The 27779-nt window shown below is 35.5% G+C and overlaps 1 protein-coding gene across 3 annotated transcripts in view; it reads right to left on the bottom strand.

The window, feature by feature from the left end:
- Emcn (endomucin) overlaps positions 1–27779 on the bottom strand; it is a 106964-nt gene that overhangs the window by 54807 nt on the left and 24378 nt on the right. For 2 of the 3 annotated variants that reach the window (XM_045144528.1, XM_045144527.1), the window contains exons 2-3: positions 11669–11800; positions 5470–5544 (exon numbers count right to left, since the gene is read on the bottom strand). In XM_045144528.1, the coding sequence (XP_045000463.1) occupies positions 5470–5544; positions 11669–11800 (207 nt within the window). The remainder of the gene's footprint in view (positions 1–5469; positions 5545–11668; positions 11801–27779) is intronic. The other variant, XM_045144529.1, reaches the window with a different exon arrangement.

The raw sequence follows: 27779 nt of genomic DNA, 5'->3' as shown, positions 1-27779 counted from the left end.
GATTTCTGGGTCACAATTAAAAGAAAAATAAGCATGATGTTGGATACACAAAGAAGAGGAGAAAAAAATAAGGGCACAGATCTTTTCTTAAAAGAAAATAGTTGCAGAAAATTCCCTCAATATGAGAAATATGGATGGCCACATATAAGAATTATACAGAAACAATTGAAATGCCCAGAAAATATTCTCACCATCAGATACTATGATTAAACTGTCAAATACTTAAGAGAATGGAATAATTCTAAAACCTGAATATTTCATGCCACATTTCTGGTTACTCCATTAAACTGACAGCAGATTTCTCAACTGAAACCCTGTATGCCAGGAGGGAATGGGGTTTGCCCTTAAGAAACAGAAGGAAAACCTTTCAAAAACAAGCGACATCTGAGAGAATTCATGGCCACCAAACCAATATTACAGAAGTTGTTTAATGAAGCACTATTTATTACATTAAAAAGTAGTAGAAAATAAGAAGAAAACAAATTATAGTCAAAAGTCCATAACTTCCAATAATTACTTTGAATTGGCTTAATGTATTAAATTTTCTAAGTAAAAGATACAGACTGGCTGAATGTAGTACAAATAAAAAAAAAAAATAAAGACTCAGGGTGGAGAGATTTCTCAGTGGTTAAGGTTCTTACCTGCAAAGCCTAAGATCCCATTTTTTATTCCCCATTACCCATATAAGCCAGATGTACATGGTGGCACATATATATGAACTTGTTTGCAGTAGGTAGAGAGTCTGGTACACCATTCTCTATCTGTCTCTCTGTCTCTCATAAATAAATAAATAAATAAATAAATAAATAAATAAATAAATAAATAAATACATACATACATACATAAATAAATAAAATCTTTAAATAAGTCCCAGTAATATTCTGCCTACAAGAAATTCACTTTACCAAGAAAGACACATATGGTAATTATGGAAATGTCTGGAAATGGAATATTCTAAGGAAATAAGAACCATAAAAAATAGGACTAGTTATGTTTATATCTGACATAATGAAGAAAGTCACTTTATAACAAAGGAAAATTGTGAAGTAGTTATAAAATTTGAAGAAACCCATTTGTATATAGACAATTGAAAACCACCCTCTCAAGTTCATGGACTGGAACAATTAATATTTCAGAAGTGTTCATATTACCCCAAATAACCAACCTACATATTCGATGCAATCACCATCAAAGTACCAATGATATTCTTCACAAAACAATAAAAAAATTCTAAAAACTCATATGGATTCATAAAGCACCATGATAAGTCAATGCAAATTTTGAACAAAAGAATAAAACTGAAGGCTTCTTAATTCCTGGCTTCAAAATACATTTCAAAACTATGGTCACTGAAACCACACAGTAATGGCACAAAAACAGATATATAGACCCAAAACACACAATAAAGGTCTCAGAAGCAACCCCTCACATCTAGGAGCAACTGATTTTCAATGGATAAAGAGCATTTCCTCAAGAAATGGTGTTGAGGGCTGGAGAGATGGCTTAGCGGTTAAGCGCTTGCCTGTGAAGCCTAAGGACCCCAGTTCGAGGCTCGGTTCCCCAGGTCCCACGTTAGCCAGATGCACAAGGGAGCACACACTTCTGGAGTTCATTTGCAGAGGCTGGAAGCCCTGGCGCGCCCATTCTCTCTCTCTCCCTCTATCTGTCTTTCTCTCTGTCTGTTGCCCTCAAATAAATAAATTTTAAAAAATTAAAAAAAAAAGAAATGGTGTTGAGAATACTGAATTTTCAGAAGTAAAAGACTAAGTGAACCTCTCTCTCACTTTGTTTCATAACCATCTCAAAATACAGCAAACACCTAAATGTCAGGCCTGAAACTTTGAAACCACTGGAGGAAAACATGAAGGAAATCATGTCAAGGCTGTCATAGGCAATGATTTTCAGGATAGGACTTTGCAAAGCTTGGGAAATAGAAGCCAAAATTGGCAAATATGATTAAATAATCTGTGAACTTTTGTCTTGATGGCAGAGGAAAGAATATGTAGCAAAGGAAGGTGTCGAGGGCTTCTACATAAGAAAAATAAAAATCAGAGTGAAGTAACAGAACTGGGGATTCAATCAATAGCAAAGATTTTTTGCTTAGAAAATTGCCCATGTATAATATGAAACTTACTTTGCAAATGAGAATGGACATTGAACACATACTTGGTTCAGAAAAGGTGCTCATTACACTGTGGAGAGTAAGCGATCGAGGCAATTGAATGCTTTGAAGGTAATATGTTTTAAAAATTATATGGTAGGACTGGAGAGATGGCTTAGAGGTTAAGCGCTTGCCTGTGAAGCTGAAGGACCCCAGTTCGAGGCTTGGTTCCCCAGGTCCCACGTTAGCCAGATGCACAAGGGGGCGCACACGTCTGGAGTTCGTTTGCAGAGGCTGGAAGCCCTGGCGCGCCCATTCTCTCTCTCCCTCTACCTGTCTTTCTCTCTGTGTCTGTCACTCTCAAATAAATAAATAAAAAATTAAAAAAAATTATATGGTAGCCCTGAAATGAACAGAAAGGAAGAGGTGGGGAATAATAATACCAGACATATTATTTCTTCAGTATTTCAGCACTACTCATACTATATCCAGATATGCTCAAACCTCTGGTCTGAGGAAAAATAGAACCATGAATGGATGATGAGCAGTTATTAACATGTGAGCACTATGATGTTATATTAACAGACTCCTGAAAAAAATTTTCTCAATTGTACTTTGGACTCACATATAGTATATTCTGGGCTTCTGCCAAGCAGCATAAATATCTCAGAATGAAAATAAATTTAGTAGATTTTAAATTAATAACCAATAGGGATTCATATCAAGGACTATTTAGGATAAATGCTTCATAGAAAAATGACCCCATCAGGGGGCTGGAGAGATGGCTTACTAGTTAAGGCATTTGCCTACAAAGCCAAAGGGTCCTCGTTCATTTCTCCAGGACCCATAAGCCAGATACACAAGGAGGCACATGCATATGGAGTTCGTTTGCAGTGGCTGGAGGCCCTGGTATACCCATTCCATTCTCTCTCTCTCTGCCTCTTTCTCTCTCTCTCTCTCAAATAAACAAATAAAAATAAGCAGAGATATTTTAAAAATATATTTCATTTATTTATTTGAGAGATGGACAGAGAAAGAAGAAGAGAGAGAGAAAGAGGGAGAGAAAATGGGCTCATCAGGGCCTCCATCCACTGCAAATGAACTCCAGATGCATGTGCCATTTTGTGCATCTGGATTATGTGGGGACTGGGGAATCAGGCCTCGATCTGGGTTCCTTAGGTTTCACAGGCAAGCACTTAATTGCTAAGACATCTCTCCAGCCCTAAAGAATATCTTTTTAAGAAAAGAAAAGAAAAATCTCCCCATCACAAAGTGTTAATCTAGGATAGACTTAATTAATATCTTGATTAGTTTCCAAGCTTCTGAGATATTAAGGTACTCTTTGTGGTAAGATTGTAAGTTGCCTAAGTGTTTCTACTTCATACTTAGGAAGATATTTCTAAGCATTAGTACAGACAGGAGCAGAAGCTATTTGAAGAATTTGCTTAGACTCTTTTGATATTCCTCTGTACAGCGAAAATACAGAGCCCCGTTTATAAATAAATTTTCAGTGTTACTCCCTTGAGAAGAAAACAAATGTGAAAGAACACAGGCCAAAGTAAGACTTTTTGTCCTTTCCTGACTTCACTCCTACTGGAACCACACTGTAGTGGAGCCAGGGATTCTGAAGAAAACAAAGATAGTAGTAGAAAGTGAGTGTAATTTGTACTTTTAACGGGGGAATAAAACTTGGATAGATCTTTATTTCTGTATGAAATTTATGCTTTATTTTTAAATTTTTGACATCTCTTAGATGGTGGGCAAAGTAGACATTTGAGGGTCCTTTGGGCTGCAGGCACAGCAATGCTCCACACTTGTAAGATGTAAAAGGAGTGAGGGTAAGCCCAGAGAAAACAACACCATGTTGCTGAGACCTTTGCCTGATGGTTGAGTAATTAAATAATTCCAGATGTATTCACTTTCTAACCTCATTGACCAAGGTAGATTTCTCTAAGAATCTGTGACTGATTTCAGGCCAGGAATAAAGTGTCACTTTAGTTTAAAATGGGCCCATTCCACTTATATTTAGAATGGCTCAGAAACCAAATAAAAGATGTTTACTGGTCTCAAAAGGACTCAGTATTTGGAATTTAAAAAATCCCCTGTTCTTCCTTAGAACATTCCCTATCATGTAGATCTTGACTTCCTTCTTCCCAGTATTTTTCCATGGTGTTTCTTATGGAGAAAATATTGATAATGCCTTATTCTCTTTTTCTTCCTCACACATATTGGTCTTATTCACCCCCAAACTCTTCCATTTCAAGGAATCACTAGTGGGACACTGTTTATGGGGACTTAGTGCCTTTGGAGCACCTGAACTGCTGCAATTCATATAGCAATTGAGGTGACTTCCAGGCCAAATGAAGGTTCAGAAATAGGCTTTGTTTTCTTTTACTATGAATAGAATTTTTATAAATACTTAGGTTGTTTTTGATATATCCACAAAGCTCTGTTTATATTAGGCTCTATGAGGAAGTCCCAAGAGCTATCTTTAGTGTAAAAAGAGAAAAATGGGCAGAAGTCTACCTTACTCCTCACACATGTAATCACCTTGCTCTACAACCAGTAATCCAGCTTCTATTTGTTTGTAATATTATCATTTAGGTGTTCCTTGTAAGAGTTTGCATAAAATAATATCTTCTGATAAAAATATACAGCAGTTACCTTGCATAATACTGAGCTTTCTACAGTCTAACTTTGCCTAGCCACATGCAAAGTGAGATGAAGAATATTACAGAATCTTTCAAAATGAGTAGAGGAGAGAATGTTTTTCACTCCATTCTATGAGACTAGAATATTCCTCTGATATCAAAAGCAAAGGTGGTGCACGCCTTTAATCCCAGTACTCAGGAGGCAGAGGTAGGCAGATCACCGGGAGTTCGAGGCCACCCTGAGACTACAGAGTGAATTCCAGGTCAGCCTGGGCTAGAGTGAGATCCTACCTCAAAACAACAACAACAACAACAAAAAAGCAAAGGCATCACAAGAAAATTCTAAACCTATATCTATACATACATACATATATACATATATATATATATATATATATATATATATATATATATATATGTGTGTGTGTGTGTGTGTGTGTGTGTGTGTGTGTGTGTGTGTGTGTGTGTATGTATATATATACTTCTATTTAGCATCATAATAGAAGTTCTATCCAGGACAGCTAGGCAATAAATTAAAATAGATCAAACACATCAACATTGAAAAGGAAGAAATAAGGTATCTCCATCTTCAGATGACATCATATTGTATTCAAAAAATTCCAAGGAACACACACAAAGATACATCCTCACACTCACCAACACTGTGGCTTTGAGGAACTTGGAGTTAAGCAATGGTAAAAGTGAATCAGTGCTTACCTTCATGTCTAACTGTTGTTAATGATGTCACTGCTGGCTTCAAAGGCATCTTTGATAACTCACTGCTGGTTGTACCTAGTTTGATCAGATATAGATGCCATTACTAAACACGACCTCCTCTCCCCGTCCAGTAATAAGTTAAAATAAATCAAGTCTGGAAGTGAATTGGAATCTCTCTGCAGATGTACTGGGTAAGCTCTTGTCTATATTTTCTGTTTTCTAATTTCTTCCATCTAATAAGGAATATAAATATCAAATACTTGAGAGACCTGTTTAAAGACAAAATATGCACACACACACACACACACACACACACACACACCCACACATTGTTGTATGAGAAATATAACTATCAAATTTCTGTTGAAGAATCTTACCTAATTCTCCTTAAACATGCTAATATAGTTGCAACAACTACATTTTAGTGAATTTTCAAAATTTTAATTTTTTCTTTTTATTTATTTCACTTATTTATTTGAGAAAGACAGAAAGAGGGAGAGAAAGGGAGGGGAGGGGGGAGAATTGGTGTGGCAGGACCTCTATGTACTCAAAACAAACTCCAGACACATATGCCACCTTGTGCATCTTGCTTACATGAGTACTGAAGAATCGCCTTAACCACTAAGCTATTTCTTCAGCCCATGAATTTCAGTGATTTAAATTAATTATATTTTTTCCTTTGGGGGAAAATGACCAGGTCAATATGATGTAAGAATATATATATTTTTTTCTTTTAGAATTACCTTTCATTTTCTTAACCCAGTCATGGCAATGAAAATTCCAAGTAGGCCAGTCATAAAGGAACTTAAGAATTTTGTGTTTATTTCACTCATTCACAAGATGGCCTTTGAATTTCTCTTGTAACAGGCTTTCTCCAAGACTCTTGGGGACCACATTTAATTCTTAGTATCTTTTTACTCAGAGTAATATTAAGATTTATTCCAGGGACTTACTAAATGTTCTTTTAAATAAAGGGGTACAAGACATGAAGATCAACAAAGAACAAGGATAAGGCTGATGTGGTCACACACTCTGTCAGCCTAAGGCTCACCCTCTAGTAACATTTCCTTCTTTCTTAGGATACTCTTGAATGTCCTTTGAACAAATAAACCAGGTCCCATGTTTATTGTGCAACACATACAAGCTTGCTTAATGTATGCATTACATATGTAGAGGAAGAACTCATTGGGCCTCTGAACTTAATACAATTCTTAGAAACTCTAGTTCAGTGGAGAGTTTCATGATGAGTTGGCTAGAGGACATGAAAGAGCCACCAAAGGAAAAAGGATAACTGCTGGGGACTGACCTTCATGCTGGTGGAGAAAAATTACTTACTCCACTGTTCTCTGACAGAGGTATAAGTTACTACAGCAGTGGCTATCATGTGCAGAGTCTTCAAATGATGTCATCAAAGATAGAGCAACTAAAAGCTCATAGCATTTACTAGACATTTTCTACATGCTTATATAGTTATATCTTACAAAACAGACTGACAGAGGAAATCTTATCCCTTACAGTAAATCTGAGTAAATTGATGATGTCAGTATCCCAAAGGTGAGGATATAACTCTATAATTGCTGCTCCTGAGCACAGATGTGCTTTTGCTTTACTACTACTCAGGATTCTTGCACCAATACTAGGAGGAATGGCATTTTAAAATAGCTTCCTGTTATCTTTTATTGGTCTGTGTCTCAAATGTTGCTTGAAAACTTTTAAATATACAGATCAACTAGGACACATACAAAGGGTAACAATGAACACAACCAAAGGTCCAAGTGTGTGCAGTTTCAAAGTTTCCAAAGTCCTTGAGCCTTTTCTTTTATACTCATTCTGACTTCATATTTGAAATTGGGGACAAGATCTAATGAAATTGAGCTTTATACTCAGTAATCAGCTAGAACCATTCATTTGGCTTCAGTTTTAGCATTGACCTCACCTGTGTGTGAACACTGATATGACCATGTTGCTGATCATTATATATGATTAGTGTAACAATATTTGCAACATAAACTTGTTTCCAGCTTTTGTGATGTATGTGCTGTGCATGTGATTAAGGTATAAAATGGGATTCATGTGACATGTAGCATGCACTCTGAACTGCTACAACAATCAGGTAAATGTATATCACACGTCACCTGTGACTCTTAGATTTATTGTTAATTTATTAATACTTACTTTCAAGTATTATGTAACACCTACCTAATTTATAGTGAAATTCTCTTTATTTGTTAAATTTGCCAAAATCCTGAAACACCGAGCTGGGTGTGGTGGCGCACGCCTTTAATCCCAGCACTTGGGAGGCAGAGGTAGGAGGATCACTGTGAGTTTGAGGCCACCCTGAGACTACATAGTGAATTCCAGGTCAGCCTGAGCTAGAGTGAGACCCTACCTTGAAAAACAAACAATCAAACAAACAAACAAGAAACAAAAAAGTTCTGAAGCACAAATACATATCATTATGAGTAAAGTATCTCAGTAGTTCATAAATGTGATTTGTATTAATTTTATGTGCATAAACAAGCACTTTTAAGCAGTTTAGACTGAAGTTAATAAAAACATTAATGCTATGATTATCTATTTCCAAGGATAATAAATTATTTAAGACAAATATTTGGATTAAAACATTAGAATACAAATAGATAAAAATTAGACACAAGTTTTATAAAATTCAATTAAATAAAATTTAGTGAACTCGCATTTATAACATTTTTCAACAGGTTGCTCATTTTGTAGTCAAACTTATGAATTGAAAGATAAAGAAGAAAAGGGGAGAAACAGTGGAGAAAGTTGAAGTATAAAATACCATTTTATTTCTGTGTAATTATACAAAACATTTTATAAGAATATTTTTTGCTTTTTGAGACAGGTCCTCAATTTTCTCCAGGATGACCTGGAACTCACTGGGTAGCCTAGGATGGCTTCAGACTAATGGGACTACTCCTGTTTTAGCTTTCACAGAATTGGAATTATAGGTGTGAGGCATCATTCTTGGCAAGGATATTTTTAAGTCTGTTCTTTATAGTTTTATCTATTCATTTTATTCATAGGATGCATACAACATAAACATCACCATATCAGAACTTTATATAAATAGATGGAAAAAATAATTGTTTCTTTTACTAACTTCAGTTGAAATTTATTGCCTATTTTCTACCAATTTAATATCAGCACTGAGAAACTTTTATTTCTTTAATAAGTCCAACTCATTAAAAACATTTATTTGATTTTTCAGGAAGGCCTGGGGTGATAACTCAAGCATGAGGACTTGAGTTCAATCCCTAGAACTCACTGAAGAATGTTAGGTATGTGAGGAAATGTTTGCAATCCCAGCACTGGGGAGGCCGAGGTAGGCTGTAGAGACAGAAGGGTTCTTTGGGTTCATTAGCCAGTCTTGCTTACTTGGTGAGTTCTAGGCCAATGAGATGCCCTAACTCAAAAGAGAGTGAAGAATTCCTGAGTATGATATTTTGAATTTGTGCTATGCCTGTCTACTCATACCACACTGTCACATGCATAACAATAACATTTGACTATTAAATATTTACAAATTATGATGAATCATAATCACATTTTAAATCAAACTTTCATACATATTTTTATATTCTGGAACTTCATTTTGTGATGTTAATATTTTGAGCCTGCCAAATGTTCATTTTTTGACCTTTGACCTTTGCACACACTATATGGGGTTTTTGCTATGCACCTAGGAAGTTAACATCTAATCTGCATTTTTCCAGCTTGTCTCCTTAAAGACCTCACAATGGACTTACTTCCCTCTCTCCATTCCCCTTAATAGTGTACTATATTCATGGTTTCTAAATAATAATCTGTAACGTTTCTAAATAGATTAGGTGACACTAAGTAGTGCTAACTTAGAAGCTTTGGTAATATTATTACAATATTTGTAATAAATTGCCCATAATTTAAAAATAAATCTAAAAGGCAAGAAGCCTGCATTTCATTCACAATGCATCAGTGATAAAAAAAAAAAAAATAGTGACCAAATACAATGAGAGTAAAATGGAAAGATGAAGAAAAAGAAAAACTGAAACGAATATGATAAAATCTGGGACAATACTGATTTTCAGAAATGGATATATGAGATTGATTATAGTAGTCTCTCTTACTGTATCTAAATATTTTTAGAATACAACTTAATAAAACATAAAATTTCTATGACTTAATGCAATTTTATAATTGAATGTAATTAGTTTAGAGAGCTTTCAAGAATGTGGACCAAAATGTTTTTTTTTTTTTTTTTTTTTTTTTTTGATAATTGGGTAATATAAATCATTGGTATTGGTAATGCTCACAAAAGGAAATGTGAAGGGGTGTGTGTGTGTGTGTGTATGTGTGTGTGTGTGTGTGTGTGTAAGCTCCAGTGTTTTATGCACTTACTATAGAGAAGGACATCAGTGTTCCAGTATAGAAGGTACAAGTTTATCACCAGTATAGAAACAAATAGATACTAGAAATATCTCATTCATGCTTTGACAAGAACAGATGTGAAATAATCCTTCTAACTCAGCAACCTAAAACACCTTTCTGGTATCACAAATTAAAATTCTGCCCAAATTCCTGCATTGACCCCCCACCTCTACCCTTTAATGGGAACATAACATAGTGGCCAAGGTTTGTATTGTTGTCTGGATCAGCATTTTCCCCATAGATCCTGATAATCAGGACATGGTATCTAACCCACCAAGAAAGCATAAATTCTAAGTAGCTAAAGTAAAAACTAAAAATTCAAACTATTGGGTCTGCATGCAATATTATTATCTATCTCCTCTGTCTCAATACTTGCTCTTAAAAAATTAGTGCCAGTGTTTATGTGGAGGATTCAACTGAAACTGAAGAGAGACAATCATGCTTTTTAAAAGTTTTAGAATGCTGATGCTTAAAACCTGAGATCACAGAGCAGAAATAATTTTTTTAAATGCTGTCATTTGGAAATTCCCTTGTTTGAAATATAGGTCGTACAATATTCTGGGAATGAAATCTCCCACACTGTCCTCATGTGAAATGCTTTCTTCAGGTTTGACAAAGAAGTTCTAGAAGGATTAGTTTGCTTTCATCATTGAATCAAACATTTGCAGAAATAGTAGACTTTGATCATGATACCCTTTATCTCTGAAAACTACCATTCACTCAAGGTCAGATCATTGATGTGTATGTGTTTGAGCTTGGTCTTCAAATGAAAAGTCAGGAAGGAATATAGAGGTAAGAAAGACTGTTAAGAATTTTAGTCATCCATTAATTCAAAATATTTAATTTTCTGGTTTTTCCATGGCCTTACTATTCTAAGAAATATTGTACCTAGACAATCAACTGACAAGTCCATTTTCCTCTTGAATAAGATGCCTTATTTTTTGTGTGTATTGTAAGATGGACAATGTGGTAAGCACTGGCTGGAAAATCTTTGTTTTTTTTTAAAATATTTACTTATTCTTTAATATTTTATTCATTATTTGAAAGTAGAGGAAGCAGTAATGAGAAGAGAGACAGGCAGTGAGAATGGGCACACCAGAACCTCCAGCAGCTGCAAACAAACTCCAGACTCATGCACCTCTTAGTGTGTCTGGCTTTACGTGGATACTGAGGAACAAAATCCTGGTTATCAGGCTTTGTAAACCAGTACCTTAAAGGCTGAAACATCCTCCCAGCCCAGCCTTTGGGATTTTAGTTGGATGACTATAATGGTATTTCTAATTTTCATAGATGCTAGAGCAATCCCCTTTAACACTTATATAAAAATTTGACATTATGTTGTCCCTTGGTTCAGTTACAATATTGATATCTCTACCAAAACCCAAAACTACCAGCATGGCTAGTATGATGTTAATGATGATTCTATATAAGTGGAGACCTAGACTATCAAATTTATTTTCATGAATTAGGCATGGTAATTTTTTCTTGTCTAAACATAAACTTTGTCCATGTAACAGTTACAAAAAGGAAGTTTGAGAAGTTCCTTCTCAAACAGGAAGTGATCTAAAAGAATATCACCAAGAAAAGTAAGATCTCAAGATGCTGAATTAAACTCAAAATAACACCTGATAGTGAGTTAAACTCAAAATAACACCAAATAGTGAGTGAAAATATTTTTAAAAATTAGGACATGATAGCCATATGATTTCCTTGCATTATGTAGGTTCTAAGAATTTTATTTTTAAACAAACTGTGCTAAGAGTAAGCCTACCTTTGGGAGGTGCTCCATTTGTTGGCATGATAACAAGATTTGGTACTGACACTGTTCCTGTTGTGGCTACAGGTGTTTTTGTTGTAGAGCTTGCTGGAAGTGTTAAAACAGGGGTTGATATGACTGGAACATCTGAAAAAATAAATTGTATATAACTTTATTTACATTTTTCTTTCCAATCAACAGAGTGCATTTAAGACAAGTACAGTAAACTGCATATACATATACATATATATATATATATATATATATATATGCATTACATACACACACAGAATGACACATCCATGCATACATATATTTGTCTAGTTCAATCAGAAGAGCATACATTTTGGAACCAATATTGAATTGATTTCCAGTTCCAAAGTAGTATGAATTTTCAAGATCACAGGCAGGAGCAGTCTATACTTCTGTAGCTACATAATATCTGAGAAAACTAGTGAACAATAAATGTGAAAATTTGAAAGTTAACAATATAGTTGCATGTGTATGTGTGTGGTGCGCATATATGTACATGTGCCTGTATGCATGTGTTGTGTGTTTGTGCACATTTTGCGGTCAGAGGTCAACACTGGATGTCTTATTCAGTTCCTGTCCACATTATTATTATTATTATTATTATTATTATTATTATTAATTACTTTTGGGGCAGTGTCTCTTGCTGAACTAAAGACCTCACAGATGTGACTACAAAGCAGCTAAGTAGGAAGCCTTAGCAATTTTCCCGTCCCTGTCTCCCCAGTTCTGTGAGTATAGACACTACATCTGGCTTTTCCATGGGTGTTAAGGACCTGAACTCAGGTCCTCATGCTTGCACAGCAAGCACTTCACTCACTGAGCAGTCTCCCTAGTTCAAAATTTAACAATATTTTTAAGCCAACTAAACTAATCTTGCCAGATAGAATGATTAAATAATCATTCTCTGAGTAGTGGATGCATTGCAACATGTTTTCATAATACATGCAGTAGCTGCCTTCCTGTTGCTGGGATAAAGCAGCCAATGGGAGGAACGAGGCCATCTATGTTTCATTTTATAGATCTGAGGTGTTTCCAAGTGTTCGCTCTGAGGGCTGACTGACTTTGTGGACATAGTAAATGGATATCACTTGATGTATTCAATATAGAGAAGAGAATGGCATTTTCAGAAGCTTTTAAGAAATCAAGTCAAAAACCTTTTTTGCCTTTGAAAACACCTGTTACACCTTCTGTTTTTCCTTACTCACTCTAAAATTCAGCAGAATACAGTACTGCCTGCATGCAGCTATCTGTTCTCAGCCATTTTGTTCTAGCTATCTTTCTTTTATTCCTCGCTTTTATGATGTAAGAATATTTTTGAAGTTTATTTTGAAGTTGATAGAGTTATTCAAAGCATACATTTTTTTAAAGATTTTTATTTATTTATTTGAGAGTGACAGAGAGAGAAAGAGGCAGATAGAGAGTGAGAGAGAGAATGGGCACTCCAGGGCTTCCAGCCACTGCAAACGAACTCCAGACATGTGCGCCCCCTTGTGCATTTGGCTAATGTGGGTCCTGGGGAATCGAGCCTCGAACAGGGTCCTTAGGCTTCACAGGCAAGCACTTAACCACTATGCCATCTCCCCAACCCTCGAAGCATAAAATTTTGATGGATAGCTTTTCCTGTAAATAGCTTAAATGGTCCACATCTAGTGATTTTCTAAAGTGAAACATCCTTAATTTCTGAGTACAATTAATATCTCCAGATATTACTTCCTTCCTCATTCCTTTCCCCATCCTCCCTCTCCTCCTCCCTGCATGCCTTTCTCTCTCTCTCTCTCTCTCTCTCCCTCCCTCCCTCCCTCCCTCCCTCCCTCCCTCCCTCCCTCTCTCTCTCTCTCTCTCTCTCTCTCTCTCTTTCTTTCTTTCTTTCTTTCTTTCTTTCTTTCTTTCTTTCTTTCTCTTTCTTTCTTCCCTCTATCCTTTCCTTCTTTACTCAGTACATACCAGAGTTATTTGAAAGTCATGATTAGATACAGTAAGAGGCTCTATTATATATGAAGGGTATAAACTTCAAGCAACTTTTGTGTAACAAATGATATAGCATATCATGAATGGCTAATGGGGTTGCACTTTTCAAATTGTAGATGCTGATACAATTAAAGTTAGTTCTATTTAGTGTATTATAGACAGGCAATTTGTCAAAAGAAAAAGAGAAATAAAATTTGAGAAAAACATGCTTAAGAAAAAAGATCTCAATTTGCTAGCTAGACTTAAATTCAGAGTATAATCTTGTAGCCATTTCCTGATGGATTGTATGTGAATCATACATATACTATGTGATCCTGCAATAGCCACAAAGTGCATTTTGTGGCCCTTCTCTTGGAACACTCTCTTTTTAACTGATAAACAGTGTCAAGAAAGTATGATCTTGCTACCCAGAGGACCTGACCAACTGGCTGTGATCCATCATCAGCCAATCAGGACAGAGTATACCTCACACTTTAATAGTTTGGCCAGAGGGGAACATTTTCATATAAGCCAAACTTTCCCTTTGTTCCTTGGAAGCACATTTTTATTTTGCATAAAACAATATGTTCACTAGTTTACAAATGGCTTTCTACTACTTGAAATAAAACCTTTACTTTGGTTGAATTTTTTTGTAATGGATTTTTGTTGGCAGAGACAATATTAGCGTGATATTCTAAATAGTAAGTGTAACCATTGTTTCATGAAAATTTTGACTGGGATGTATGTGTGTGTATAAATACGAATGAAATATGTGCCAATACAAAATATATTTCTTACTGTTGTGCCATTTAAAAATTTGGATGCTGGGGGACAGAGAGTTGTCTCCATGGTTAAAGATACGTTTTTTGTAAAGCCTGCAGGTTATATTCCCCAGTATCCACAAAAATTCAGATGCACAAAACAGTGCATGCATCCGGAGTTCATTTGTAGTAGCAAGAGTCCCCAGTGCACCTATTCTCTCTCTCCCTACCCTCTCTAAAATTAGGAGACTAGAAAACTAAAAGTTGTGTAAAGCTTTATAAAAGATGACTATCTGGATAGCACGAACAAGGAATCCTCTATGGCAGCATTGAGGTAGGAGCTGGACTTTGAATTACAAATAGAATGTCCATGAAGGAGGAAGAAAATGCATGAGCAAAGGTCTGGGATGGGCAAGTTGATTGTATTTGAGAATACTGCAGTTCTGTTAGTGAAGCACTGTGCTCTAGAGGGATGTGGTGAATGTCTTACTAGAGGTTAGGTAGCAGCGGAATCTTGAACATCAGGTTGGGACTCTGTATTTTATCAAGTTAGTAGAGAGCTATGGCAAGGGCAAAAGAGAAATTTCACCATAGGAAAAAGGGTGGAGCAAAGAATGAGATGACACTCATTGAATAAAATCACAGTCCTCAATTTTATACCTACCATGCCATTTGTGCTCCTGAAACTATCACTAAGTCAATGAGCTCACATTCATACACTGACTGGTCACAAACTCCAAGTAGACAGACATATCTCTAAGTACTAATGTGTGGAGATAAGGCATGTTGTCAGGTCTTTCTTCACATTCTTAAACATATCTGGCTACTTATTTCTACTGGGCAAAAATCTTAGACCATGAGGTCTACTTATGTATGAATGATTTGTTTTTTGGTTTGTTCAGCAAATAGCATGCATTCTTTGGGCATGGGAATGCATGAAAAGTACTGAGTGTGCCCAGTTCACTGTAGGCATGTTCTGTGCATCATCTATTTTGATCCTGGAAAGACACAAAGAGTAGCATACTTTCCTAGTCATCATGTTGTGAATGAGGACACTAAAGCTCAGAAAGAAGAAGCATCTTGTTTAGCTGATATACTGGACAATCATATAGCAAAAATTTTAATTCAGACAAGCTTGACTCTCCATAATAGACCTTGTAAGCACCACATTCTGAGGCTCAGGAAAGTTCCACCATGCAAGCTACATATCTCAACCTGCTATCTACCTTTGACAGGATGTGATATAAAAATGAGGGAAATATTCAGCAAATATACTTCACTGGGACGTTGCCTGCTTAGCATGTGCAAGGCCCTTATTTCAATCCTCAGCACTGAAAAAAATTAGAGGAAATATTAGATAGCATTTATGCTATATTTATAATATAATAAGGAAACAGACAAAATATATCATTATTTTTCTTAGAAATTGCAAACAATTCATGCTGTCACATATATTTATCCATAGAGATACACACAAGTGTTTCCACACTCGTTTAAGATCTTTAAATAAAATTTGTCAATGACTTAATGTACTTATAATTACAAAAAGCAAATAGAAGGTGTTCATTTAAAACAAAAATCTTGGGCTAGAGAGATGGCTTAGCGGCTAAGTGCTTTCTTGTGAAGCCTAAGGACCCCAGTTTGAGGCTCAATTCCCCAACACCCACATTAGCCAGATGCACAAGGGGCTACAAGCATCTGGAGTTTGTTTTCAGTGGCTGGAGGCCCTGGCATGCTCATATTCTCTCTCTCTCTCTCTCTCTCTCTCTCTCTGTCTCTTTCTCTCTCTATCTGCCACTCTCAAATAAATAAATAAAAATAAAATATTTAAAAAAATAAAAAAAATTCTTCAACTAGAAACTTTATGGTATAGTTGAAAAGAACTATTCATATTTTTTTGTTTATTTTTATTTATTTATTTCAGAACAACAGAGAGAGAGAGAGAGAGAGAGAGAAAGAGGCAGATAGAGAGAAAATGGGCGCACCAGGGCCTCCAGCCACTGCAAACGAACTCCAGACGCATGCGCCCCCTTGTGCATCTGGCTAACGTGGGTCCTGGGGAATCGAGCATCGAACCAGGGTCCTTAGGTTTCACAGACAAGTGCTTAACCGCAAAGCCATCTCCCCAGCCCAGAACTATTCATTTTAACTGCCATGGTTGAAGATTTTATCGGCCAAAATGGAGTAACCACCAGATAGACTTTTACTGTACTATCTGTAAATTTCCTCTGTTTTGATTTGAGTTCATAAAAACATACTGAGGAACAAGGGTTGTTCTGAGATATTTTTCACATCACAGGATATCATGATGCAATATTACCTTCACTTTTATCTCCAGAGTGGTTGAAGAGAGTATAGCAAGACAACCTGCCCCTCATGACTATGCTCATGTCACCCAGACACTGATGTTCTTGGGATGTGAGAGAAGCAGATGGTATCTCGTCCTGGTCCTACCCTACCCTGAGCACCAAGACCCATAGAGCTCTTAGAATACTACCAGGTTCATTTTCTATATTACCAAAGACTGGATAATTATCTGGATTTTAATAAAATGTTCTTTTGTTTGCTAAACAAATATTTGTGAAATATGCACTACATATGTGTATGTATTCTAATTATGAAAGTTATATGGTAGGCTTATCCCAAGGTATGTCTGTAGATCCTAAAATAATTCTGCATTCTCTAAAGTCCACGTTAGAAAATATTCATCTTCTCTATGTAAGTACTTTTCTTACAAAGTTACTATTAATTTCTTTGAGAATTCAGCTGTTATCTATAAGCCAAACATTTTTTATGACTTCAATGATCAAGTTATCTACTTCAATATTTTTAGACATGCTTTTAAGTTACATTTCTCTGAAACAAATAGTTTCTAAAAGTAAATTTGATTCATCCTTACCATAAGCAGGTCTCTTTCCATCTTTTTTTTTTCTCTTTTGGACAGATCATTCTGCTGTACAACTCTACATTGAGCTGTGTTGGAAATCCACTACTACATAAGGCTGATACTGCTTCTTTAGGTCAAAACAAGCACTTAAAAACAGTAAGCCCAAATTCTGGGCCTTGGATTTTGAAAATAAAGATTTATATTCTAATGTAACACAGATTTTGGATTTTTTGTTTTGCAGAAAATATAAGTGCTTAAAGTACTTTCAAAAGATCATACCACCAATTAAAAACATATGCTTGATTTCCATTTAAGCAGATATTATCACATGTTACATGAAAAATCTGTCTTGTTTCCAGCTCTAATGCGTAGGAATGTAGAATACACTTGTTGTCTGAACTATCTCTGAGAAAATATTGAATTTTCTCCCTTTATCAATAAAATTTCAGAAAAAGGGGCTGGAGAGATGGCTTAGCAGTTAAGCGCTTGCCTGTGAAGCCTAAGGACCCCGGTTCAAGGCTCGGTTCCCCAGGTCCCACGTTAGCCAGATGCACAAGGGAGTGCACGCGTCTGGAGTTCGTTTGCAGAGGCTGGAAGCCCTGGCGCGCCCATTCTCTCTCTCTCCCTCTATCTGTCTTTCTCTCTGTGTCTGTCGCTCTCAAATAAAATAAATAAAAAAAAATTATAAAAAAAATTTCAGAAAAAGGGTTTATGCTATTGAAAGAAACAAAAGAATGATTTCAAAGTGCAGTACATAAAAATGCTAGTTCCAAAATGGTCTTGTAAACTTCCCAATGTATAAGTACAGGTAATAACTTCATAACCTAGGTCAACTGAAAGTACGATAATTTTATTTCTCAAAATCTTAATGAATATTTCTACAAATTTATACATTTTGTACATTTATTAAGTATATTTGTTGACTAATTGGATAATTTATTTTTCAAACTTTTTATCTTGAAATAATATAATTGCCATTTCTGTTATATTTTTAAGAGAGAGAGGCAGAGAAAGAGAGAGACAGAGAGAGTTACAAGGATAATTAAGCAATATAATAAAATACATATCTCAAGGCTGGAGAGATTGCTCAGTGGTTAAGGCACTTTACTGCAAAGCCTAACGACCTGGATTTTATTTCCCATTACACACATAAAGCCAGATGCACAAAATGTCACATGAATCTGGATGTTGTTTGTAGTGGTAGAATGCCTTGGCATGCTCATTATCTCTGTCTCTCTAGCTCTGTCTCCCGGTCTCTGTATCTTTCTGCTTTCAAATAAATAAGTAAAATGTATTTTAAAAGAAAATATGTATTTTGTACACTAATAGAAGGGAAAATCAATAGTACAAAACGAACAGTGGTCATAAAACATAAAGCCTGAAAGTAGTTCCTGATAATTTTAGACACTTAAAAGCAGGACTATGTGTGCGTGTGAAGGAGAGAAAGAGAGAAAGAGAGAGAGGGGGGGGGAGGGAGAAGGAGAGAGAGAAAGTGAGAGAAAGAGAGAGAAAGAGAGAGAGAGATAATACCAGAGTTTTTTTTGCCCCTGCAAACTAATGGCCTGCTGGCTTTATGTGGGTGGCTAGAAAATTGAATTTGGGCCAGTAGGCTCTGTAAGCAGCACCTTTAACTGCTGAGCCATCTTCTCAGCACACTCCTCAATTCTTCTTTTTAATGAAACTTTAAAGCTAGTGGAGAAAATAAGATTTTAAAATTCAAAGTACATCTCTAATTATAGTTAAAATACAATAGAAAGGACAAAAGTTTGTGATCGCTTAAATTTCTCATGTGGAATAATTTGAAGGGTGTGGAATAAGTATTAAGAAAATCTCATTATTCTCAGAGATGAAAATAATCAGGTAATCAGGGGAAAGCTGTACCCAAAAGAGGCTTCTCCTTAGGTTTCCAGCCATCTGTGCAGTGCTTGGAGTGCCAAGCCTGGCAGGTTCTAAACGTGGACAGGTGTCTTATCCACCTGGCCCCTCTGGAAGATCAGGAAGGCAGAATTACATTGGTGAGTTTGTTAAACAGAAAACAATATTCTCTGCAAATGGGTCTAAGAATCTGAGGATTTCTGGCTGTCAAATGCGTGGGGTAAGGTACAAGGCACTCTCCACCTTCCCACCCAGGTGTTCAAAATTATGGGGCAGTGCCAGTCCTTGTTCCTTCACAAACATGATTCTTTAAAAAGATCATTTTCCACAGTGACAAAATATCTAGATTGCAGGTTTTTTATAAGGAGAATTTTTACATTATATGCAAAGCTTGATTGATGAATTTCAACAGCTTACCTATAGGAAGACGAAGATTATGCTTACTGTGTATATTGCTAGGAATGGGAGGGCTAAGGAACAACTGGGCATCCTTCTGGGATTTCAATTCTCATAAAATCCCTTCCACAAAGAAGTTCTCTGAATCTAGAGAGAAACTGAGATTCTGCAGAATGTGACATATTTGTTGAGGAAATAAGAAGCCAACATGCAGCATGTCCTTATAAGCTCTGGGAAATGTCACAGGCAGGAATTTTGTGCCCATCTTAGAACTTCAGAATGGGAATCAGTTTCTGTCTCTGCCAGTCCTGGGAGGAGCAGTCCTGGACCTCCTGGAGACCACTGACCGGAAGGGAAAGGAGGGAAACATAGCTCCTGTTCTTATCAAATGACATGTTCAACTCTCCTCTAAACATAGGAAGGGGTGAAGCTATCCCCTTTCCGGATTTCTCCAGAAATGGAACATCTGAGGAGACAAGTTAGAGCTGCAGATTACATTAGTGCCATAAAGACTTGAAATTCCATGTGTGTGAAGCTGAAAATATTTTGAGGAGTCTTCTCAATGATCTACTTGTATTTTTATAAAATGCATAGAAAAGTTTCCTAGTTAATTTACAATACACTTTATGTCAACTGAAAGGCTACTTCTGGCTACAATGGGTAAAATCATAAAAAGAAGTTCTTTTGTAACCTTCTGAAAATCCAAAGATAATCTTTTCTTGTATGTATTTATGGGATATTTTGGCTCATGAATATGGTGGGGAATGGTTAACAAATTCACTATCTCAGATACTTGTGTATTTGTGGATGATATGACATTTTTCTTATATAACCTAACTCATTTTTACCTAGGAAATTCCATCCATGTTGACCCAAGTAACAATTTCTTTTTCTTTTAAAAGACTAAATTGTATTCCAATGTGATTATGCTACACATGTCTCTTAATTCATTTGTTGAAGGCCACTTAGATTCCATAATAAAACTATTTCCAATAGCTCTGCAGTAAACATGTGAGTATAGATGTCTCTTTTCCTATTGATTTCTACTTTGAGTATATACCTAGTATATCATGCTGGATCATATGGTAGCTCTATTTCATTTTGGAAAGAATTTCTACAGTGTTTTTTAATAATGTCTACTTGATATTCCCAAAAGAGTCTAAACAAATTCCCTTTTCTTCATATCCCATTCAAGACCTGTTATCTTCACCTTTTTTAGTATTTGGTTCATAATATCCACTCTGATAGAAGTGGGGTGATAATTCTTTATAGGTTAGATTTTCACTTTCCTAATGATAAGTCTATTTTTTCATAAATCTGTTGGAAATTTATATGACTGCTTTTGAGAAATATGTACTCAGGTTTCTTGCCCACTTTTAAATTAGGCTTTTTCTTTTCCATAGAATTGAATTTTTCATAAATGTTGGATGTTAGAACCTTACCAGATATATGGTTTGTCAAATATTTTTCCCGATATCCTTGGTTGTTTCTTCTCTCAAGTTTCCTGATTTTCATTTTGATATAATCTCATTTGTCTATTTTTGATTTTGTTCATGCATGTTTTAGGTCATATCTAAAAGATTATCCTCTCTACCATGTCCCATAATTTTCTCTGAATATTTTCTGTTTGTCATTACATCAGGTCTCATGTGTAAATTGTTAACCTATTTGGGGTTTATTTTTATCTATGGCATGAGATAAGGGCTCAGTTTCATTGTTTAACATACAAATATCTAATTTTCCAGTACCATTTATTAAAGAAACTGTTTGTTTCCAAGTGTGTACACTTTTGTGCCTTTGCTACAAGTAAGCTAACCATAAATTCTGTGTTCATTTCTAGATTCTGTATTTCAATGAGTCTATTTTTATAATGGTGCCATGCTTTGTTAGATATTATTGCTCTTTTTTCCACATTTTTATTAAAAACATCCATGTTTATAAAAAATCTCATGGTAATGCCCTCTTTATTGCTCTTTTAAGGATGTATCTGTATCTGTATACAGAAGCTGATCAGCATTCCATATGTCTTCAAAGCTTACCCCGAGGCCTCACACAAGGAGATAGCTCACCACCATAGCAAATTTTGGCAAAAAGCAGGAGCTACATATGTCACATCTGGGAAATAAAACAGTGCAAAGCCAAGCAAGACCACGGTATTAATAACTTTCTTAGTTGCTATGATAAAGTACCTGACAAATGCAACTTCAGGAAAGAGCGTTGTTTTAGCCTGCGACTTGAGGGTATACATCTACCAGGGCAGGGAAGACACCGAGGCTGGAACATGAAGCAGGTGATCTTGTTGCTTCTGAAGTCAAGGAGCAGAGAATGATGAATGCTGACACTCAGCCTAGTTTCTCCTTTTTATTGCTTTGGGACTCCAGCCCATGGAATGTTGATGCTTACAGTTGAGATGGGTCTTCCTACCTCAATCTGATCTAGAAACTTCCACACAGATAAGCTCAGAGATTTGCCTCCTATAAGATTCTAGATGCAATCAAGTTGATGACAGATTTAAGCATTCATACCTACCTTACAGATGTAGGGAAGTAAACTTCCTTCATTCATTTCTGCTTAGCACAGCAGCTGCTATCTACTATGAACAATTCCATCTAAGCCCAGGACCCCTTGTACAGCTCTGTGCTGCTCCTTCACTCACATAGTAACACTACCTGTCCAAAGAATGTGCTCTGTAGCCTGGCTCAGTCTGAAGTGATCATGTGTACTTCCAGCAGGACAAGCTAATTGCACTTCTCCATTAGTAGCTTTATTAGGTAGCAGAACCCAGGAAGCTGCCCCATTTGAACTTAGAGTAGACTCAGAAAGCCAGCCACTTAGATAACTAGAAAGCAGAATCACAGGCCAATCTAAATAGCTAATGCTGTTGTCCTTGCTCAAAAACACTTTCATTCAATGCTGGAAAAGCTAGCTGACAACTCATGTTTACAGATGCTAAGGCAAGGACAACATTATCACAAAGACTTCTGAGCCATGATGCCACCAGAATAAATTCACAAATCTCCAAGAGCAAAGCCTCAAAATAAGAAATCTAGGGATCAAAAAAATGACAGAAAAGATTAAGAACTGATTCTCTTAAAGAAGTTCAATGGATAGAGCTACGAGTCAACGACAGAGTGATTGCTTTGCAAACAAAGACCTAGGTTTAATCCTCAATACTGAAAATGGTTCTCTGAACTACAATAATATATGAGTAAAAAGTTTTGAAAAAAATACGTGAACCAAATGAGAAGTTAATCAAGGAAATAGAAACAATAATTTGAAACTGAACAACCTAGAGACGAATAATGTCATGATTAAGCTGAAAATAAAAAGCTTCAACAACAGGTTCAACAGGCTGGAGAAATAGTGAGTTAGAACATTTACATTATCAAGTTAGCAGAACAAATAAATCACTTCAGAATTATAAATCTTCAAGAGACACATTTGTGCATAATATGAATTTAGGAAAAAGAAAACGTGTCTAGTAGCATGTCTAAAGAAGTAATTTTGAGAAGTTTTCTACTCAGTGAAAAGTTGTCAACATCCAGATGCAGGAAACACAAAGATCTTCACATTAAATTTAGTATAAAGAGAGAGGAATTCACTAAGACACATAATGAACTCCGTGATTTAAAGGAAATGAAAATACTGAGACCAGCAAGAGGTAAGCATGCCATACACAGAGGCAGAGCTACCAGTGAATTTCTCAGCATATTATTATTTTCTGTTTGTATATAAAATTCATTCATTTACAACTATATAGTATTCTTTATAAACAGACTGCAATAAATAAATAAATATAATTTATTAATGAGCAAGCAAGAAAGGAACATATCTAGTAAAGGGAGTGGCATGGGGCTCTATTGCCATGTTTGATCCAGACGCTGTTATTTAGTAGCTAGACCTTATGTAAATTGTCTAAGCGTCTAGGCCTCTGCTGTGTTTGTATGGTGAATGTCCTGGAAAGTCCCATATATCTAATTCTTGGTTTCAGGTGGTGCTATTGGGAAATGGTGGACCTGTTAGGAAGCAGGCTTCATGGAGGTCCTTCAGTGATTGGGAATGTTAATTCAGAACTCAGTTCATTTGGCATTTTGTAGTAAATCTTGTGAGAGAACTCTTCTAAGAGGCTGTGTTTATCTCCAATGTTACTCTGGCCCCGGTTGTAGACATAATCACTTACTGTCCTCTTCTTGCAATACACCATGATGTGACCTAGCCAGCCATGCCCTAGAGCCTCCACACCCATGAGCTGAATAAATCTCTCTTTATAAATGTATCTGCCAGCCATTTCATTATACTGATTAAACAGTGACTTATACAATCTGTTTTAAGCCTTATGGAAATAAACATTATAGATGTTTTGTGTACATCAAAAGATTAAAACATAAAAAAGGAAAAACAACACAGTTAACATGTTTGCAACACTTAACTTTATTCTTATTAAACACAATGGAATGAAGTGAACTTTTGAGTTATGCCACAGGGTCAGGTAAGTTATATTACTTGACAGTAGTGCTGTTATATAGTTGGTTAACTAGTTTTGAAATCTATATCTCCAACTCAATCACTAGAATTCAGCCAATAAAGTCTTTTTGAGAAAAACAAATTTCTTATCAAATTGTAAATTCCAACTATGTTCATGATTTGATGCCACGTTGCTAGACTTTATAAATTATATTGTTCCTTTTTTCTGGTATTCTTGTAACATTTTTTCTGGAAACTGTTTATAGTAATAGAAAAGAAAATTGCAAAGTATAAAAAAGGAAAAAAAAATGTGATGGAGAGATGGGTTAGTAGTTATGGTACTAGCCTGCAAAGCCTAAGGACCTAGGTTGAATTCCTCAGTACTCACATAAGCCAGGTGCACAAGGTGGTGCATGCATCTGGAGTTGATTTGCAGTGGTTGGAAGCCCTAGCACATCTATTCTCTCTCTTTCTCTATTTGTCCTTCTCTCTAACTCTTTTCTCTCAAATAAATAATTTAAATAATTTTTAATTTTATAATAAAACTTGAAGGCTTGTTGAGGCTATCACATATTACATGATAGCATATTTCAGTTCTACAAAATCTATGTTTACCACTGCCCTGTTATGGGAACTGAACAATTGTGAGCCACAGAGTTTCTACGAGTCATCTATGTGGTAATATTCATACTAAACTTGTCTTTATATTAATTCAGTGCTTCACAAATATATACTACTATTTCATTACGGGTTCCACTAATAAACTTACAATTAAAATTGCTAAGTGTTTAGTACTATTTACTTTTTTCCCAATCAGTATATATACTTATGACCTTATTTTGGGAAGTTTCACATATTTTCTACTTTAATGAGGTATTTCTCTTCAAAAAATTGAGGGGTGGCTCTTTTTTGTGGATCTTCACATGGTATGCCAGTATTAATTTCATTCAATGCTTTCTATAGTATCTCAGAACTGAGCTAGAATTTTAAATGATTATTCATTTCCTTAAGATACTCAGACAATCCCTTTAAACATTCATGACTCATATTTTTAATTAGAAACAAATAAGCAAATACTTATAAAATAAAAAAAGGGATTGACACCTGTTTGGCTGAAGTATCACAGAAGCCTGTGATTTCTTTCTCTGAATGTGTTCTTTCTTCACACTGGATGTAGAGAACTATTCTGAACCTCATGGTCAGTGGAAGTATGTCACGCATTTATCTGCAACCAGAGAAGTGTTCACGATTTTCTATTTTCTGATTTTAGTGATTAACCTTGTAATGGCATATTGTTTTCCAAATTAAAATACTTTGACCTATCCCTTTAGATACTATCAAAAGAGTTAATTGTGGTGGGTTCATTGTACGTAATGCATTTAAAAATAATTGCATGTACTGTAGGACAGATGCAGCCTTCAAGAAAAGAAAGATCCCTTACTGAACAAAGATATTTTTAATTTAGTAGTAGAAAACAGATTATGCTCTCAAAGCTAGCTGGAAAGTATTTGCTGTGCTGAGAGTGGGTTTGGAAATTTTCTTTATAGACAAGGAGGGTAAGAAGTAAACTATACAGTTTAGTTTTTAATCAGCTCAGGCATATCATTATTTAAATATAACACATTCTATAGCACTGCCAGTTTTCACTAGAGATGACTTCCTAAATTCTCAAAGAATAATATGGAGGTAGTATTTATCTAGGAGCACATTGTCAGACTTACTCTTGCAGGAGATAGTTTCAAACATTTAAAATGATGTCCAGAACTAAATGTAAAAGAAAGGGCTAAATAACAATTCCATGATTAAAAATGTTATTTTCTAACTGTAAGCATATACCATATGGTCACAGTTAGAAACTTACATTAAAATATATACTTTAGGGCTGGAGAGATGGCTTAGTGGTTAAGCGCTTGCCTGTGAAGCCTAAGGACCCCGGTTCGAGGCTCGGTTCCCCAGGTCCCACGTTAGCCAGATGCACAAGGGAGCGCACGCGTCTGGAGTTCGTTTGCAGAGGCTGGAAGCCCTGGCGCGCCCATTCTCTCTCTCTCCCTCTATCTGTCTTTCTCCCTGTGTCTGTCGCTCTCAAATAAATAAATAAATAAAATGAACAAAAAAAATTAAAAAAATATATATATATACTTTATTTTTCATCTCAATTTTTTACTCAATTCTATAAGCATCCATTAAGACTAGATTTATGTAATTTCTTTCCTGATAAACATAAAGGAAAGAGGAATTGCATTTTGATTCGTGCTAAAGCAAAGAAGTTCAAGATTTAATGGACACAGAAAGTTGAAAAGAAAGGCAAGCATGATAACTTCGACAATTACAGTTTTGGACATTTTCCCCAGAGTAAGAATAAGTTTTTAGTAAACCATCTATTCTATTAAATGATGGAGATACATAGGTGACATTCAAGTTGTTGAAAATACTTTCCCTATTCAATTGAACATCATTCACTAGACCTGGAAACAAATTTTTTAGGTCACAATTCTGGGGCAATTAAGTGTCCTTTCCTAACAGGGATATATGTAAGAGAAAACAGAAAACTAACAGATAAAATCTCACATTGTTATTAATATATAATTATTTTCCCTCTTTTAGGCCTCATGAATATGTTTATATAATATATTTATAATGGATTATTTTTAAAATGCAATGTTGGAGATTAAGTACACTGAACTTCATCTCTAGTCATTACTATATACTCAAGCATTTTTTGTTTGTTTGAGACATGCTTTCATATATGACTAAGATTGGCCTTGAACTTACTATGTAACCATACTGGTCTTGGACTTGCTATCTTCTGTCTATGCCTCTTGAATCCTGGGATTACAGGCATATATCGCCAAGTTGGAATCATTAGATTTTTGGTAGGTAACATTAACTCTGATAGTTTCATAATTGAGTCTTGTTCTCTTGGTGTTAAAAAGGAAAATTAGTGAGTGTTAGGACATGTTGAAAACATAAGAACATTAATCACACATGTTCTTCAGTAGAAAACCAGAAGCATCACAGAAATCTAAGTAAGTGTTACTTAATTCTGTGGTCATTTATGCCTAAAGTTATCTCAAGTGGCACTAATTTTTTACCCTTTTCTACACACCAGAAATATTGTACCAGATAAAGCCTTTCAGGGCTACTAAATCAGTGAAGGATGATGCAATGCACCAAAGCTTCTTAGTGCCCACTCCTTCCTTATTTTTCTCATTCTAGCATGCATTGTTCTCACTTCCTTTAAGATTCAAAACCAAATGATCCTCAAGCTCAGTATGATTTTAGGGATCAATACCATAGTTAGAAATTAGGTGCTGGATACTGGATAGGCAACAAATAACACCTGATGTCTCAAATACCTATACAGAAGAAATATTTTTATATAAAAAAGAAACTACAGGGTCCACAAGAATTTAATAAGCCTTTTGAGTTTTACTTCATTATTATCATCAAAAAGGAAGATTAAACTATAGGATAGTAAACAATAGCATCTATGAAAAGATTAGAGCAATACTTCAAAGGAATAAGGTCCTTACAGGTAGCAGTAATTGAAACTAAGTTTTAAAAGAATGGTAAATTAAGCTACAATTTTCATATTTGAATAATATTGAAAGGGAAAATATGAAAATAAGGAATAAAGAAATTATTGCTTATTTGTATGATGAAGTTTAGAGGGAATAAAAATGAAGTGAAAAACTAAACAACAAAGGCTATACCAAAACACATTTAGTAAAAGGGCATAAGAATAAATACATCAGGAAGTGGT

This window comes from Jaculus jaculus, chromosome 2, assembly GCF_020740685.1.
Source record: "Jaculus jaculus isolate mJacJac1 chromosome 2, mJacJac1.mat.Y.cur, whole genome shotgun sequence".
NCBI lineage: Eukaryota > Metazoa > Chordata > Mammalia > Rodentia > Dipodidae > Jaculus > Jaculus jaculus.
The sequence above is the reverse complement of the archived record's forward strand: the minus strand, read 5'-3'. Positions and strand labels throughout refer to the sequence as shown.